Raw genomic sequence first — 18,929 nt, 5'->3', positions numbered from 1 at the left:
TGGGGGTGGGTTGAACCGCCATGATGTCAGAGTGTCAGGTAAGGGGCTGGGATCTGGCGCATTTTCCTATGTGTCCATGTTGCTCCATGAGGCTTGGTTCTTGTCCTTCACACTGGTACTTGAGGCTCCTTTGTTCTTCCCACTCACTGTGCAGGTCATGGTTGGTGGGTCCTTGACCTGACTATAAGGCCTTCTTTGTGCTCCTTGGTGAGGTTCTGGAAGTCAGTGAAGCTGCCTCAGGGTTTTTCTGTTGTTGTTTTGTTTTTTTGAGATAGGGTTTCTCTGTGTAACAGCCCTAGTTCTCCTGGATCTCGCCCTGTAGACCAGGCTAACCTCAAGTCTCACAGAGATCTGCCTGCCTCTGCTTCCTGAGTGCTGGGATTAAAGGTGGGCACCACCACCGCCCAGCCATAGAGATGTTTCTACCCGAAGTCTGCAGAGGACAGAGGACCTCTGGGAGCCTGATGAGCTTGCTTTGCTCTTACACTCATGAATGAGATTATCTTAAGCTGAATCACATGAGGAAATGTTACCAGAAATGGTTATTTGATCAGTCTTTCCCTGCGTGCAGCAAACCATAAGATTCTTTTAGGAGAGTTTTTGTTTGTTTGTTTGTTTTACATATTAAGGCCTGGAAAATAGCTGTGATCACCAGAGACTAGTAGTTGAGATTGCAATGATTTGAATAAATGAATTCTTTGAAGCCACTTTCTTCTTCCCTTAGCTGCTGTAGGATGTTCTGTATGTCAAATGTGTTGCTCTGATTGGTTAAAATAAATAAAGTGCTGATTGGCCAGTAGCCAGGCAGGAAGGATAGGGTAGGCGGGACAAGGAGGAGGAGAAGGCTGGGAAGTGGGAGGCTGGGGCAGGGAGACACAGCCAGCTGCCGCCATGACAAGAAAGATGTAGGGTACTGGTAAGCCACGAGCCACGCGGCAAAGTATAGATTAATAAAAATGGGTTAATTTAAGATAGAAGAAGTAGATAACAAGAGGCCTGCCACGGCCATACGGTTTATAAGTAATATAAATGTCTGAATGATTATTTTGTACGTGGGTTGTGGGACTGCGGGGGCTTGGTGGCACCTGGAGAGAAGCTCTCCAACTACACTTAGCTCTGTATCTCTCCACATGTATTTCTTATAAATATCCCCAGAATTAATGATTCTAGCCCAAATAACCAGTGACCATTATTTCTTGACAATTTTCTTTGTGTAAAAGCATCAGGCTGGGTTGGGGATTTAGCTCAGTGGTAGAGCGCTTGCCTAGCAAGTGCAAGGCCCTGGGTTCAATCCTCAGCTCCGCATACAAAAAAAAAAAAGCATCAGGCTTTGGCTTTGACCATTTCTTCTGACATCACTGCCTCATAGATCCCAAAGTACATGTAAATTTTATAAAATGTTTATGTGCTTTCTCTTGTTAATCAGATTAAATATTAATTAGGTCCCTAGATCCAACCACAGAGCCTGCTTAAGAATTAATGGAGGTTGGAGGGGAATTCTCTCTTCCCTACATATACCCCCAAACTGCCTTTGGCCTTCATGTTTTCTTCTTCCCCTGAGCTGTTGTGGATGGACCATGTGAGCTACTTTTCAGACACGGAGGAGGAGCTGTCCTTTCTGACTCTTCCCTTTCACAGTTTCAGAAACATCTAAGTGGAGTGGGGGCGGGAACAGATTTTTTTTCTGACTAAGCACATTTTATTTAAGTTTCTAATTTATGCCTGAAACTCTAATAGTTTAATGGCCCAAAGCCCACCCAACACCTTTGACTCCAGGGCTCTCCCGCAGCATGCTCACACAGTGGTGTGGGGAGGGTATGGGTCGGAAAGCTGATGCGGAGACAGGTGCTGCTTGATGCCATCTTTGAGAGCAGCCTGACTGTCACTGTGGCCAGGGTCTGGCTAGGTCTTTCCAGGGACTTAGCCTCTTATTCAAGCGTCGGGATAAAAATGAACGCAGATGGCAAAGTAGCAAAGGAACTGCCTTCAAAAATGAAGTGATAGGACAGCTCAGAGAGAAATACCCTGTCAAGAGTGCCAGCAGGCCACGTGAGTGAGAATACTCATTCTTGTTTGGGGCTTTCTTTTATGGGGTTCAAGGAAGTCTTCCTTTTATGGGGTTCAAAGGAAGGGGGAAGTGTGGTTACTAGGCATAATTTAGGTGGTTTTCTATTTTTGATTGACAGTTTTCAAATTGGATAACCTTTTCTCTACTGAGCATGTCTCTTCCTGGAATGTATCTGATTTTAATTACATGCATACTCAATTATGAATATGTATAAGATGGTAAGTAGAGGATTCTCTCTAAAAGTTCACTTAGAGGACAGTTTTCCTTATTGTGCATGAACTCAAAACCAGTTCAGATCTGATCAGCTCCCCTACCTTTATATCCAGATATGATTGGAGCACAATTAAAATAGAATATGCACAAGTTTGATAGTTGTTAAGAGAACGAAAAACTTATTTCATTGTTCGGAGTAGAGTTTGCATGCAAAATGATGTATGTGGTAGTCTTCTTTATTTAGAGAGATGGATACTTGTGCAAAACTCCTCTCTTCTCTGCCTTTACTTCCTTAACATACACCACCCTCACAGCTCCCCTTAGATTATAGCATTCTTTTTTTTTTTGTTGTTGTTGTTTTTGTTTTTTTTTTGAGACAGAGTTTCTCTGTGTAGCTTTGCCCCTTTCCTGGAACTCCCTCTGTGTAGGTTCTAGGCTGGCCTCGAACTCACAGAGATCTGCCTGCCTCTGCCTCCCCTCCCCAGTGCTGGGATTAAAGGAGTGTGCCACCATTGCCCAGCCAGTATAGCATTCTTCTTCCATGAGGGTGGAGTGGGTGGGGGTCACAGGACTGGGGTAACTCCCTATGTAGAAGGTTCCAGTGCTTTCTCAGGTTTTTACCTACCACCCCTACCTTGCCTTCTCTGGCACCTCTGAGACAGGGCTTCTCTCCTGGTGTTCTTCTCCTTCCCTTTGCTCTTCTGTCCCTCTCGTACCCTTTGACATTCCTTCCCCTTTGCCCCACATTCTAAATCTTAAACATGTTAAGAATTAGATTTACAGAATCCAAAATGATGATCTTTATCACCCCCCCACCCCCTTCACCCCCGCCTTAGTGTTCAGTTGTGTTAATTGCTATAAAATTTTAGCTTGAAGAAAGGTGATTTAGCTGAGATCAGGCTGGCCTTTGGGAGGCCCATCTCAGACTCTACAGTTGCTATTACTATAGTCTCTGCGCCAGATTACAATTTTCAACTTTTAACAGGTTTATTTATTTATTTTATTTGAATGTTTATTGAAGTATACCTGTACACTGTAAAAAGCACACACTGTAAGTGAAATTTTATATCTGCGTACCCCTGTGTAACCACAGTCCACACCCAGGTATTTTTAGCACCAGGCAGATCCCTCCATATTGTCCACAGTGATCTTCTCCAGGGCAACCTATAGGTACATTTGCCTGTGCTTAGAGCTTCCTAGACAAGTCCTCCCTTGTTTCATTTTTTGACAGTGTTGCTCTAGCTGGGCACTGCACTCAGTAGGGGAGGGCTAGGCACTTCCTTACCCTTAGTAGGTGTGAGTCAGTACAGGGTTTGCATCACTTATTAACTTGTAACACGGAGACAATGGCCGTGTCAACTTTGGAGTGTTACGATGATCAATATCTGTAAAATGCTTCATGTAAATCTTTGTGATAAACAGCTCTATATTCAGGGCTGGCTTCAGTAGGAAGTCATCAAATACATATCTTAAACAGTCTGCTTGTGGAATAGATTTCTTCTGTTGGACGCTGTATCCGTGTGTAGACAGCTTTAAAGGGGTGAAGATTCAGTAAGACTCCCAGTACTTAGCTCCTGTTATTTTAGGCTGGCGGTGAGATAATGGCAGAACATTAAGTCCATGGCAACCTGTGGAGGAGAAAGCTGCGGAGCAAAGGGATACAGGAGAGAAAGGGATACAGGACGCGGCCAGGGGAAGATACTGTCTCCCAGGACACACCCCGACCTTCTCCAACGAGGCCTTGCTTACTCTTGGCCACCTCGCAATAATGCCATCATATTATGACCATATTAGAGCATTAATTCACTGATTAGGGCAGAGCCCTCAGGATCCCATCTCTTCTGAAAAGGCTTGACAACCGAGACCCCCAGCACATGAGCCCACACAGGGCATTTGATATTCAAAGCACTACTTTGCACCCCCCGAACTTCATTTTAGGAATAAAGTCGCGCGGCTTAGGAGATGTGCAAGATTTCTTGGACATTCTGGAATCAAATACTGCGCCTCTGGCTTGTTCCCTCTGATTTTAGCAGCCTGAGTCACATATTTAAGGTGGAACAGGAAGATTTGTGGGCCAATGGGTCAGCACGTTGCTCTTTCTCAGTATAGCCGCTTCATTTCAGTACAGCATTTGCTTAGCAAGCGCCAAGCTCCGTCATTCACGCTCCGTTTGTGCCTCACTCTCTTTCGGGTTAGGCCCAATCTCTAGGGCATCTCACTGTGGCGCCACCTCCCTTTCAGGAGCAATCATCTCAGGGTCTGCGGCGGTCCCTTTAAGGCCCTGGAAAGGGCCGGCCGTCGGTTTGGGCGGGGAAGGCCACGCCCCGTCACGTGACCTCGGTGCCATTGGGCGGAGACAGAGCCCCTAAGTTGCCGTCACTTCCGGCTCTCTGTCAGTCCGGAGCGAGCGAGCGAGCCAGAGGTTGCTGGACGGCCGGAGCGGAGCGTGAGTGCGCCGGACCCCGCCCCCCACTCCCCAGGCCCATCTCTCGCGGCTGCGGCCGGGCCGACCCCTAGTGTCCCCGCCCAGGCTGCCGCGGACCCTCCGCTTCCCTCGGCCGCGAGAAATGGCAGCCGTGGCGGGCCTCCGCTCTCGCCCGCGCCCCCGCGCCGCGCCGGGAGCCGAAGCGGGGCGGTGGGCGCGGGCGAGCGAGCGGGCGGGGAGGCCGCGAGGGGTGGCCGCGCGCGCGCCTAGAACGCTGTGGCCGGGCTCCGGGCGGAGGCGCGGGCGATCCGCCTTGAGGCTGCGCTCGCCGGTGTCCCCCCCCACCCTCCGCCCGGACCACCGGCTCCGGAAGGAAGGCCTCGGGGACGGGGACCCCCGCCGGGCCGAGGGGAGGGGGGCGCGCCTCGGCGAACATGGCCGGGCGGGCTCCGGGGCGAGGGTAAAATGGCGCTGGCGCAAGGCCCTCCTCACCCGCACGTTCTCGGCGCCCCACGCCCCCTTCCTCAGACCGGTTGGAGCCCCAGCCCTCGCCGCGGGGCCTTGAGGAGCTTCCGGGCCGCGACCCCCCCCCCCCCGTCCCCCGTCCTCCCGCGGGCGCCCCGCGCCTCCCCACCCTCCAGTGCCCGCACGCCGCGATGTGGACTCTGCTCCTCCCCCACGCAAGTCACGGACTGATCCGTGGCTGCTCTACAGTCACCCCTTTAGTTACCATTTGCTCGAATCACGAAGGTCCCCCGCCCCCCCAAAAAAATAAGCAACCTAGTAAAGCCTCTTTAAAGTTAAAGTATAAAGGAAGGACTGGCTTTCGTTACCATGACATTGTGTTCTTATTGGGGAGATTTAGGTTAGATAATGACGTGGTTCTTTGAAATCATTTCAGTTCCCTAGACAGCTTTTCGTAACGGAAGGTAGGTAAGGCCGGCAGTTTACAGATGAAAAATTGTTTCTTTGGTTCAGGTTAATCCTCTTTTTTGTTTTCTTTGGCCCAGTTGCGTGAACAGCTAGCATGGGGAAGCTAAACTCACTTGATTTGGGCGACTAGGTTGTGAAATGGAGCAGCAGTAAAGAGGGAAAGTGGATGAACCTGGTTCCCAGCCTTGCTCTTCCCTCCTGTGTTTACTGACCAGTTGTGTTGAGTATGGTCGTGCTGGCTGGCTTTGAGCGTTTTGGAGTTAATGGTCAGGGTTTGGATAGCCCACTTTTTTGCCTTGGCCTTCTGTTCTGGAACATTGAATGCCAGTTTGGTCTAGAGAGTTGGGTTATAATTTTTTTTTTTTTTTTGACGTGGGAGGGGGAATCTGAAGTCTTTTTGTGTTGTGTTTATTAGGCCTTTTAAGCCATATAGAAACTAATAGTCTTGAGATGGAGAGAGAAAAAGATACTTTGGTAATTAGCTTTTTGCCATCTGGAATAACAATCTTGAAAAGGAGTTAGGACATGCCTTAGGAGTCCTTGAAATTTGGGTTAGGTTTAAGATAGTCTGTATGCTTGGGCACTAAGTAAACAGCAAGCGCTGGGCTGTGTGCCTCTCTGGTGAGTTTTGCTCTGCACATAAAGTCCTCAGATTTTACTTATTTACCAAAATAAAAAAATGAGTGCAAAATACCGTGAACTGTGTATAGCATTGTGAACTCTGATTATCGCCTGTTATTTTGATAGTGTGGCCACAAAGTGAATATTAGTGTATACAAATCAGGTAAAAGATGAAGAATGATGGCAAAATTAATTAGGTATCACACTTTCATAGACAAGCTGTTTGTCTCATGTTGGAGCTCCATTAGGTCTGATCCTAGCATGAGTGGAATTATGTACATTTCTTTTGATTTTAAAGTAATTGTTTTCAGCTGCTTTCTTGCAGTCTAGCCATAAACTTTATAACCCCTCTAAAATCAGTTCTTAAAAAGATTCATTGACTTTGAGAATGAGGTGAAGGAATGTGCACATGGCTTTTCTTTGTCCTAACCGGGCTCAGAGTATTTGGCTGTGCTTCTATGCCATTGACACATGCGGCCAGTGTAATGACTCCAGTACCACAAAATGGCAGAATGAGCCTTGGAACTTCTTGGTTTTGTTTTTGTTTGTTTGTTTTGTGTTTTGACTGGGAGAGAGCTAAGATGAAGGTAATAAAGCACCTTGTAAATTATTCATGTAATGTATTTTTCTTTCAGAATGCCTAAATCAAAGGAACTTGTTTCTTCAAGCTCTTCAGGCAGTGATTCTGACAGCGAGGTTGAAAAAAAGGTAACTTTTTACTGTACCAAATTTGTAGTGCATTAATTCCTGTATAATGCTGGCATTCAGTTTTGAAGTGAAAGGCTTATTATTAGTCTTTTTAGATAGGTTTTGACTACCTCCACCCACCTCAGGTTTCCCTGAAGGCTGGGATTGTGCTACCAAGGCTGGGTTCAGAATGTAAGAGGATCTATCTGCAAGGGTGTTTTTGTAAGGGTAGATGGCAGATGGACTGCTTGAGTGGAGTAGGAGCTTCTGAACTCAAGTGCAGGCATTAACGTCAGACATAAGAGGTTGTCTTTGTGCTGTACTTGGGGTTCACTCTGGGGTCCCAGTGTATCCCAAGCAAGTGCTCGCAACTGAGCTATATCTCTAGTCTTTTTTTTACTTTTTAATTTGCGACCGGGTCTCAATAAGTTGCTGGGGTTACCTTGCACTCTAGTCTGTGTGCCTTAGCCTCCTGAGTAGCTGTGAGCATAGGCCTAGCTCAGACTAAACAAGTCCTCTATTGAGCACCTTTAGTAACCTAAAGCCACAGAAATGCTTTCTTGACTGTAGAGCACTAGATTCTAATTAGGTCGAAGACACTACTCACCATTATTTAGAAATCCATGTCATTCAAAAACCTGCTTAGTCAAGGCTGCTGAGGTGGCTCAGTGGGTAAAGGCTCTTGCCACCAAACTGACAACCTGAGCTTGGTCCCCGTTTTTTCACATGGTGGGAGAGGAGACCAACTATACCAAGTTTGCCCTCTGACCTCATGCACCACATACAAGCATCACAAGTACTCCACACAAAAGAATAGCAGTAAATCAAACTCGTACAAGTCTGCCTAGTCTGTAGGTAGTAAGTCCCTAGTGGGCTGCATGACTGAAGTTTGGAATGGAAACTAATCTTGATGGCTTTCTCAGTCATTGCTGCTTCCCCGACCCCTTCCTCAAGCGTAGTTTTGGTACATTTTAAGTTTGAAAGTTCCTTGCTTCTAGTAAATAGTCATCCAGCACAGCAAACACAAAATGACCCATTTTGTCAGAAAAAGCTTTCTCTGTGGTAGGTGACAGCTGTTTTGTCAACTTCATTCCACTTAATTGATCACATCAGTGAAGTGTAACGGTGCAACCCATCTTGTGGTCAAGACTTCCTTCCACACAGCTGTGTCTTGATAGAAACTCATCTCTGAATAAACATTCATGTCCTAGAAATTGAACAGATCGCATTCATCCTTATTTGTGTAGTTGTTTTGTGGAAAATAGGTAATTATAGATCTACAGATTGCAGACAGACGTTTAAAGCAGCAAGCAGGGCTAGTGGTGTGCAGTTGGTAGGGTGCTGGCCTAGCACTCAGAAGCACTGTGGAGGTAGAAGCAGGATCCGAAGTTCAAGGTCACCTGGGATGGGGGGGGCTGTTCTATGCATTTTTTTAAGCAGCAGCCCCCCTCCTTTTTTTTCTTTCCTTTTTTTTTTTTGGGGGGGGGGCCTCCTTTGCGCTACCTAACAAAGGGGAGCTCTTTATAGAGAAATTTGGGAAAGCTGGAGCCTATGAATGTAAAGATAGAATATATATTATTTGTAAGTTGAAATAAGGAAGGCTTCAAACACCGTACCTACCTAGCTGTACTTGAAGAAATGTTTGTAAAATTTGTATCAGTGTAACATCTAAGTATGTTTATGTAACTAATTTATATTGAAGTTATTTGCTGGGCATGCACCAGTCCACAGACTTGCACTGCTTGCTTGCTGAGCTGATTTTTATAGTTTGTTTCCCCTAGTACTGTTATTCCTGTAAGCATTTACCTTAAATGCACCCATATTTTTCATTTGATAGCTTACTTATGAGTATTCTTAACCTAGCCATATCAAATTTAATACAGCAAATTTATTAATATTAAAATAGTAGTTTGTACTTGTCCACTAAGAAGGAGCATGTCTGCCCTCTACTGTTTGGGTTGGGAGCTTATGTGGGGATTTTTTTTTTTTTTTTTTAAGCCGTTAGCTCATTCTATGAATGAGGATATATAAAAGGCTGCTTCTAAAATATTATGAGGTTGAGTGTTAATCTTAACATATCACTGTCTATTTTCAGTGTTCTCTGTGTTGCAGATTTTGAGTTGTTGATTTTCAGTGCCTGGCATAAAATAATATCTTCCTTTCCTAAGCATGTATTGTGCCCCACCCCCAACAGGGTCTCATTATGTAGTTCCAGGCTGGGAGCATACATTTTTGAAAACAGTTCAGATTCCTTTTGGAACACACAAGGAGTTAATAAGTATTCATATCTTAGTCATAGATAGGTTGTTTTTGTTTTTAGTCAGTCACTGTATAGCCTACGCTGTCCTTGATCTTCAGTTTTCCTGCTTCAACCTCAGGGTTACAATGCATACCACCATACTTTAAAAAAAAAAAAATTATTTATTATGCATATAGTATTCTGCTTGCATGTATGCCTGCAGGCCAGAAGAGGGCGCCAGATCTCATTACAGATGGCTGTGAGCCACCATGTGGGTGCTGGGAATTGAACTCAGGACCTCTGGAACAGCAGCCAGTGCTCTTAACCTCTTGAGCCATCTCTCCAGCCCCCTCCCCCCCTTTTTTTTTTAAGGAAAGCTTTTGGTAAATTTGATTTCCAAAAGTTTATTCATAAATTTTAGACCACTTCCCTCCCCACTTCCAAAGAAGTATTGTATGGATTCTGGGCCACAAAATCACTGTTGTAATATCTGAAGTATCTTTGGGCACTCTTGAGAACAGAGTTTAGAAACAACTATTAGTTATAAGTGCAGAATAGATTCATAGTTAAATGTTTTTTTCATTTTTCTTTTAATGAATCAAGAAATTTTTTTGGTTCTTTAACTCTTAGAAGATAATGAAGTCATTTGAGCTTGACGTGTGTATATTCTTGCCTTTTCTTTCAAGTTAAAGAGGAAAAAGCAAGTTGTTCCAGAAAAACCTGTGAAGAAGCAAAAGCCTGGTGAGACTTCTAGAGCTTTGGCATCTTCCAAGCAGAGTAGCAGCAGCAGAGATGATAACATGTTTCAGGTAAAGTTGGATTGCATTCAGTCCAGTGGGACCAGCTTTGATTGATCTGAGGAACACCAGAAATATCTTGATCTGATAGCACATTATATAGTCTCTGTGTTGTGATCTTCTTGACTAGTGATATTTATTTTTCTTTTAAAAAGATTTATTTACTTATTTATTTTATGTATTTGAGTGCTCTATTGACTTTTTGCCAGAAGAGGGTATCAGGTCCCATGATAGATGGTTGTGAGCCACCATGTGGTTGCTGGGAATTGAATTCAGGACCTCTGGAAGAGCAGCCAGTGCTCTTAACGCCCTCTTTAGCCCTGGACTAATGATGTTTATTAACAAATGAATAGGAAGTCAAGGTAAATTGTTCGATTCTGGGCTATTAGGTAAAGTCCAGAAGTCTTTAGTTTTGCTATATTTAAACAGTGCAAATCTAATTGTTAGAGAAATCCAAATTTAGCACTGTATATTTGGGAAGCAGATTTAAGTAGGTAGGTTTGAGTATTTGGCTGTAGAGTATAAATTTGATAGTATTTGAGAGAAATGGCCTAACTTAGGCTTCATAAGAAACAGAAGGCTAGGGATATAGTTTATGTGTAGAGTGCTTGGTAGCATGTTTAGGCTTTGAGTATGAGTGTAAACTGGAAAAAACAGAGTGGGTTGAATAGATAAAGTGAGAGATTTGAAAACATAGGAAGAGGCCTAGTTTGGCATCTTGAGTTTATTAGGTGTTTTTAGCAACTTAGCATTTGCTTCACTTTAAGAATGACTTGTGAGATGGGGTATTGTAAGCAAATGATGCTGTGAGGTTGCTGAGGTAATTGTAGACTTTAATCTGTATTGATAAGTTAGTTACAATGATGGTAATGAAGAGTGGACCAGAGGATAGACGCCATGGTGAAGAGTTAGACCTGATAGTGAATGCAATCACTTGAGGGTCTCCAGTAGCACCTGAAAATCCTGGCTGGGAACTGTTGTTCTTGTTGGAGTCTCCATATGCTTGACCAAATAGCCATCCATACACCAGAGAAAGCGTAAACCAAAAAGAGGAGGTGCATGACGGTGGGTGAGTCTCAATTTTCAAATGGTCGATGAGAGAAGGAAGAGGATGCACGTTGAGATAAAGTGGTGAAAGAGAACTGAAAGTAGTGGAGGCAGGAGACAGACCGCACGTGGGGTTAGCCACAGTCTTAGACCCTCTGACTTGTATGTAATTTAGGGTCAAAACTTGTTCACTTGATAGAGAGCATAGGTGAAGGTATGTGATGAGGAATTTAAAAAATGCTGCTATTGCTTTGCGTGGATAATAAATTGGATGCTTACTGTGTGTTCTGTATTTCATGCAGGCTTTGCCAGGTTCTGTGGAATGTGGTCTGTAACCTCATTGAATTTACAGGGACCACAATTACACACACATGCATAGTAAAAATTACAATAAAGCCTGAGAAATAGTGGGCAGATTATTTGAGAGTGTATGTGAGGAATCTCATTAATAAGAAGTGGCATTTAAATCTTAAGATGTGAAGGTTAAGTTAGCTGTTAAAAGTGTGTGGACAAAGGAAGCCTTTTCAGGAGCAGGAAATTGAGTTAGTATCTTGAAGGGGAAGAGCTGGGGTTGTTTATGAATTACAGAGCCTTTTTGGTGGAAGCCTGGAAAGTCTAGCTGAGTATCAGGAGTGTTTGGTGAAGAGAATGAAGGGAGATCTTACAGGGCCATTGGAGTTTTACTGTTAAAAGGCCTGGTAAAAATCTGAAGGGTTTTTTGAGGGGGAATTGGGTATGGTAGCACTTTTGAGTCTATTAGAACATCAAACATGGCCTGGAACTCCCCCATGTGGAATTGGCTGGATTTGAGTTTTTAGCAATCTTCCTGCCTCCTCCTCAAATGCTGAGATTATAGACATAGCTTCCATGTCAAGCTCATTTCTAGCCTTTTAATTTGGTTTGCTATTTTAAATACATAGGATCTCGTATTTAGGGTGGCTGTGAATTTGCTATTGTAGCTGAGTGAGGCTTTGAATTTGTGATCATCCTGCCTCTCAGTCTCCCAAGGAGGTGTGTGATAACACAATTGTCTTGTCTCTAGATTTTTTTTTTGTTTTTTGTTTTTTGTTTTTTTGAGTCAGGGTTTCTCTGTAACAGCCCTAGTTATCCGGAAACTAACTCTGTAGACCAGGCTGGCCTCGAACTCAACAGAGATCCACCTGCCTCTGCCTCCCAAGTGCTGGGATTAAAGGTGGGCACCATCACTGCCTGGCATGAATATTCTTAGTACAAGTCTTTATGTATACTTTTGGGGGGTGGGGTGGTAAAAACCGTATTTATTTGCTAAATCATAGATACATATTTGACTTTATAAGAAACCATCAAACTATTTTCCAAGTAAGTTGTATTGGTCTACTCTATCATTGGCCGTATGATATCCTAGGTGCTCAGCATCTTCAGTGTTTCTGGTCTTTACATTTTATTCAGTTTAGTTTAAAATGTATATATTGGGAATTCAAAGTTGTCATATTTTGCATTGATTTTTGTGTATTTTTGATCATGTTCTTTGGCTATTTTTGTGTTTTTTTTGGGTAACAGTGTTTCTATTCAGGTATTTTTTTTTTTTCCTTTTCTTTTTTTCCTATTTAAAAACAAAACAACCTAGACTGATACACTGAGTTGTAAGGTTGTATTTTGGATATAAGCCCTTTGCTGTACCAGATATAGTGATCTTATATTTTTAGGCTTAGGAAAAATGTAATACTTTAAAAAACTATGTAGTTTAAAAGGAGTCAGGAAACAATCCAGGAGGCATAATGGATTGGATTGGATGAACACAGACAGGAGAGAGGCAGGCCTCTGCTGGCCAGAGCCTTTGGCAGGCATCAGGTCTCCTTCTAGGAGCCTTGTCCTTTGTCTTCTGCCCCTTGGTCTTTTGTTTCTTTTCTTTTCTTTTTTTTTTTTTATTAGTCATGGTTAACATAAAATAAAATATGTATCTATTAACATAGGTGTTGTGTAGATTTTAATTCAATTACACATTAGGGGTAAGTTGATTATTGTTGCTGCTAAGTTTTGTTTCCTGTAGGCAATGACCTTGAGACCATGTTTGATGTTACAATAGTCTCAAATGTGCTACTCTTCCCTTTACCCCCCTAAAAAACTCAGACTTTTTAATAGGCCTGAATTTCTCCAGTTCTGCCCATCAGATTATTTTTGTTTCAAATTATTTTCTTATTTTTTGGAGTTACAATTATTAGTTTCCCCTTCCCTTTCTTCCCTCCAACCTTCTACTTTCCCCTGCTCTCTTTCAAATTCATGGTCTCTATTTCTTGTTTTAAAATTGTTACAGCATATATACACACACTCTCTTTCTCTTTCTTATATACCTAAATATATAAATACAATCTGCTTAGTCTGTGTAATGCTATTGTATGTGTATTTTCGGGGCTGGTCTTTTGTATTAGATGACTGATTGGGGTGCTCTTTGGGGAAGACCATTTCTACCACTCTCAGCATTCCTTGGTTGCTTCTAGTTCTTTGTCTAGGGTTGTGGCCTTCTTAGCATTCATGCTTCTGCCTTAGCATGTATATTTGTGTCCTTGTTCAGATCTTGTTGAGGAAGCCACATTGATGAAACTTGATGTGTATAGCATCTCTGACATTTCTAAGAGACACAATCCTACAGAAAACTTACGTTCCTCTGGATCTTAATTTTTCTTCCCCTCATGCACAATGATCCCTGAGCCATAGATGCAGGGATTGTGTTGTAGATGGATCAGTTGAACCCAAGGCCTTTTTGGAGTGAATCTGTACCCACTTCTCATGCTCACCTACAAGATCTAATTTCCTGTGTCTGAGACTGAATTAATGCTTTTTTTAGGTATATGGTTAATCTTATTTTTTTTAAGGTAACTTATTTGAGTTGTTGAGTTCTCTTTAAGGAAAGGCTTTAATTTTTAAGTCTTTGTCAATATTTTTTTTCTGTATGACTAATGCTTGTTTTCTTTTTTTGACACCTTGCTTATCTTACAGGTACAGTATTTTGGTGTAGTTTTTTAAGTTTTCTTGTTGGTTCATACAGAATTCTTTGTATAATGTGAGATAAGGATCAAGATGCCTCTTGTTCAATTCTCTTTGTTATATAGACTTTTGTCTCAGTCAGTGTTGTATTGCTGTGAAGAGACACTATGACCACAGCAACTCTTACAAAGGAAAACATTTAATTGGGGCTGGTTTACAGTTCAGAGCTTTAGTTAGTTCATTATCATGGCAGGAAGCATGGCCTCATGCAGGCAGACATGATACTGGAGAGTAGTTGAGAGTTCTACATCTGGATCTGCAGGCAACAGGAAGAGAGAGACACAGCCTGGCTTGAGCTTCTGGGACCTCAACCCCCCCACACCCCCCAGTGACACACTTCCCCCAACAAGGCCACATGCCCTAATCCTTTCAAGTAGTGCCACTCCTGAGTTTATGGGGACCATTTTCATTTAAACCACAGCTGATCTTCCCTTGAATACCTTGGATCTTTTCCAAATAACTTGGTGAGTTTTAAATGTGTTTCTATTTCTGGGCTGCATTCTTACCTCTTCACCTATGTCTGTCTGCTTTAGTACCACATTGTCCTTACATTTACTGAATCTGGAAAGTGAGGACACTCAAAACATACAGTTTGTGTTAAGCCAATATTTTTTTTTTTAAAGACAGCTTTTCACTATGTAGCCTTGGGTGGTCTGGAACTTGCTCTGTGTAAACCAAGCTAATCTTGAACATACAAGAGAGCTTGCCTCTGAGTCATTTTTCTTTTTGGTTTCTATGAGATTGACTGCATTAAGCTTAGGCATCTCATTTAAGTTGAATAAAATAGTATTACTGAAACTCTATGACTGGTTCATTTCACTTAGCGCAGAGCTCTAACATGTGAGACAGGGTCTCTATAAAGGCCGAAATGTGTACCATGGCCTGTGTAAATCACATTGTGTTTTCATCTTACGGTTGCTTCTACTTAGGTGTTGTGAATAGTGCAATTAAAGACACGGAGGTGCAAATACCTTTTGGGAGACCCTACTGTCAGTCTTTTTTTGATGTATGAATATTGATGTCCACACAGGAGACTTCAGAATATACTCAGTCTGTTAAGTTGTACATGAGAGTTATATACCCCAAAGTGGGATTATTGGAACATGTCTCATATTTTTGTCAAAGGATATCCATTCTATTTACTTTAGCAGTTGTGTTGTTTAATTAATAATATTCATAAATTTAAAAGTGAGACTGAAGGGAGCTAGCCCAGTAGGCAGAAGTGCTTGTTGTACAAACACGAGTATCTGAGTTTGAATCCTCAGCATCCACATTAGGTATTGGATTTGTTACAGATGCCATATTCCCAGCACTAGGGGGCAGAGACAGGCAGATCTCGAGTTCTCTGTGGCTAGCCCAACTTAGCCTTACCAATAAGCTTCTAGTTCAGTAAGAGACCCTCTCAAGGCATGGCAAAGAATGAGAAAGAAGGCTGAAGTCATTTTCCTGGATATCATATGTGGACACATGTGCATATTATCCCCCCCATGTGGAAATTGGAAATTTGCTTTGTTTCCGTATGTCTTTTTTAAGCAGTGATTTTTCCCTTGGTTAAAGTTGAGTACTTAATTTCAGGATTGTAAGTGGTGTTATCCTGCAGCAAATTGTGAACAGTTCTCTTTATGAATTTTTTTTTCTCTCCTCTGTTAGATTGGGAAGATGAGATACGTCAGTGTTCGGGACTTTAAAGGAAAAATTCTAATTGATATTAGAGAATATTGGATGGACTCAGAAGGTGAAATGAAACCAGGGAGAAAAGGTGAGGTTTCATTTCTTCAATTTGATGTTAATGTTGACTATATACCTACCTTACATTATTGTAGGGTGTATATAGGTCAAAAATTGGACTTACTTACTTGATCCTTTAATAATAATTAATTTGTAATGAAACCTAGGAAAACAACATTCAAATGTCACTTTAAATTGATTACTTTAACTTTGTTTTTGATTTTACATCAGTTCTGCGGCAGATTAGTTACTACTGTTTGGGAAATGGTAAAATGAGAAACAGAAAAATCCTGCGTTTAGTGTTTCTTTTGGATTTAGCTCCTTCAAGTGGGTCCCTGTCCTGTTACTGTGGGTGCTTCCCCCAGTCTCAAGCCTCTTAGCATGTAGGAATACTCTGCCACCAAGCAGCTAGAAGACAGTTGTTGAACAACTTGTCTTGGGTTACGGTTCTTGTGACAGAAGCAGATGAGGGGGAGGGTTTATTTTGGCTCAGTTTGAAGGCACGTGGCAGCTGTCATGTGGGGCCAGTCAGGAAGTAGAGATAAGAGGGGCCTGCTGCTTGGTCTCTCCCTTTTATCAAGCCTGGGCCTTAGGTGGGTGGTGCCACCCACGTTCAGGGTGGGTCTCCCTCCTTCAGTTGAACCTGTCTGCAGACATCCTCTTCGACATACCACACGTGATTCTAGATTGTCAGGTTGACAGTCAAGATTAACTGTCAGTCATGCTCGAGGAGCAACCCTCGTGAGACCCATTGGCAAAGGCATGCACGCAAAAGGGAGCTAGTTGGGAAAGAAGATGGTAATCAACAGGAGTAGCAAAGGGTACTAGAGAGGAGAGTGGAAGGTGAACATAATCAAAACACATTATATACATGCATGAAAGGTTATGGTGATTCTGTTTTGGGGTATGGTTATGCTGATAAACTTTTTAAAAAGATTAGTTTTGTGCTCCAGGTTGATCTTGGGCCAATAAGGTATGATGCCTCAGCGGGTAAGGGCACTGCTGCCAAGTCTGATGATCCCTAGCACCCAAGAGGTGGAAGGAGAGAATGGATACTGCCTACACTGTTGGAAACTTTATGGCACAGGTGGGCCCACACATGTATGTACACATGTGTGCACCCATTAAGTAAATGACAGATTTTTAACGAAAGTGAACCTTCTCTAGCACTGTTCTGCCCCTGACACTTATTTCATGCAGTTTTGGAGTTTGTTTTAAAAGCTTCCTTTTTTATCTTTGCTGTTTACTTCCTGTCTGAGTTTTCATTCAGAATTTTCTCAGGTGGCTAATGCCAGATTTCATTCTTTCAAACATTGACTGAAGGAACTCTTTGCAATTTCATGGTCCCTCAACAGTTTTCTAAAAAAAAATACTGTTTGCTTATGTGTTGGATATTATGTTGTATGTTAATATGCTAAAGTTTCATATTACTCAGTTTAATATCACCCTTAATGTGTAAGTCTCAAATACTGATTAAGAACCTGAGCCTAGAAAATGCAGCTAGTAAAGGTGAGCCTGGGCTTTGCCTCCTGATAACATGAATCCAGAGTGTACTCAAATCTATATCTGAACTCTGCATTCTAACATGTTTCTTATGAGTCACTCTCTAGGGAGTTTCCCAAAGTGGAATGGATGCATAGAACCACCTTGAATTTTGGTGGAAATATGGAACAAACGTTGGAAGTGATAGGATGTAGTAATGGCAGTGTCTTATGCCAAATCTGGGTCCTGACTCATGGCTTGCATATATTTGTGAAAAATCTTCAAATTATCATTAGTTTGTATTGGTCAAAATGCATTATGGAGATGCACTATTGAAAGTTAAACTGTATACAAACTTGAACCTGGGATTAACAAATGTAAGATTTTTTTTGGGGGGGGGTGTTTTGAGACAGGGTTTCTCTATGTAGCTTTGTGCCTTTCCTGGATCTCGCTTTGTAGACCAGGCTGGCCTCGAACTCACAGAGAACCACCTGGCTCTGCCTCCCAAGTGCTGAGATTAAAGGCGTGCACCACCACCACCACCCAACAACAAATGTAAGATTTTAATATCTCAATATAGATCTCTCACAGACCTCAATATTCTAGTATTGTGCCATTCACAATGACAGTTTTGGGGCCGGTGAAGTAGCTTAGTAATAGAGGGTGTATGTATGTGGCATGTGTGAAGTCTGGATTCTGTCCTCAACACTAAAAAACCCATATAAGTAAAGTGGCACTTTTGATAAAATATTTGAGAATATCAAAATCCCCAAAGCAGCTTGATTTTTTTTCACCTTGTATTTCTTAAACTTTCTTTAGGTATTTCTTTAAACATGGAGCAATGGAGCCAGCTGAAGGAACAGATCTCGGACATAGATGATGCAGTAAGAAAGCTGTAAAATCTGAGCCATATCAAACCTGAACTGTTGTAGTTGTTTTAATCTGTCTTTTTACATTGGCTTTTGTTTTCTAAATGTTGTTTTCCAAGCTGTTGTATATTTCGATTGCAGAACAATTTGTAAGGTGAATACTTTTTTTTAATGTGCATTGTTAAAATGTTCTGAGTGAAGCTAAATGTCATCTTTATTAAAGAGAATTGCATTGTGCCCTCTACCTAGTGTAAAATAAAGTCAGATCATTACAATCGTAACTGTTGTAGCCTTTTTTGATCAAAAGACTAGTTACTGTTTAAGGCCAAAAGAACAACCTTTATAGGCACATAATTGATGCGGCCTTTACATTCAGAAGGATTTGTATTGCATTGAGCTTCTTAGAGGATTGCTTTGTGAAGTGCATACTCAGTCTCTTCCTTTCTAACCAAATTTGTTGAATTTTCCTCTCCACAACAATACTTTTTCTTCAGTTTTCCTAATAACTTACTATTTCATGTTCAATTTTTACATCTCTCTTTACTTGGATATATATATTATATGCTGGTTTGGAAAGTCAAACTGTCATTGTTAGTCTACTGTGTTAAATCTTAGCAGATAGTTGTGTGGTAACATGGCTTGTTTGTGAACTCCAAGCAAGTGTATGTCATTATTCATAGCTCTGTGTAGGTGTTGCTTAGTCTACAGAACATAGTGACTTGATGTCTGATAGGCTTTCGGCGCTTAGTAAACATATTCACACTGGGATGGTGTCTGTAAAGTCAGATGTTAAACT

The 18,929-nt window shown here is 42.1% G+C and overlaps 1 protein-coding gene across 1 annotated transcript; it reads left to right on the top strand.

Annotated features, from left to right (window-relative positions):
• The first annotated feature begins 4,639 nt into the window (after nt 1-4,639).
• Sub1 (SUB1 regulator of transcription) lies at nt 4,640-18,414 on the top strand. Its single transcript, XM_036207338.1, has 5 exons — nt 4,640-4,727; nt 6,896-6,968; nt 9,873-9,995; nt 15,705-15,813; nt 18,084-18,414. The coding sequence occupies exons 2-5, from the start codon at nt 6,897-6,899 to the stop codon at nt 18,161-18,163; spliced, it is 384 nt and encodes a 127-aa protein (XP_036063231.1). The 5' UTR covers nt 4,640-4,727; nt 6,896; the 3' UTR covers nt 18,164-18,414.
• The last annotated feature ends 515 nt before the right edge of the window (nt 18,415-18,929 follow it).

Source organism: Onychomys torridus, chromosome 15 (genome assembly GCF_903995425.1).
Source record: "Onychomys torridus chromosome 15, mOncTor1.1, whole genome shotgun sequence".
NCBI classification, from domain to species: domain Eukaryota; kingdom Metazoa; phylum Chordata; class Mammalia; order Rodentia; family Cricetidae; genus Onychomys; species Onychomys torridus.
This window is presented reverse-complemented; position numbering and strand designations above follow the sequence as displayed.

Coding starts and splice junctions, on each gene's coding strand:
- Sub1 (XM_036207338.1), top strand. CDS start 6,897: ATGCCTAAATCAAAGGAACTTGTTTCTTCAAGCTCTTCAGGCAGTGAT. Junction 6,969..9,872: donor ACAGCGAGGTTGAAAAAAAG/GTAACTTTTTAC, acceptor TTTTCTTTCAAG/TTAAAGAGGAAAAAGCAAGT. Junction 9,996..15,704: donor GAGATGATAACATGTTTCAG/GTAAAGTTGGAT, acceptor CTCCTCTGTTAG/ATTGGGAAGATGAGATACGT.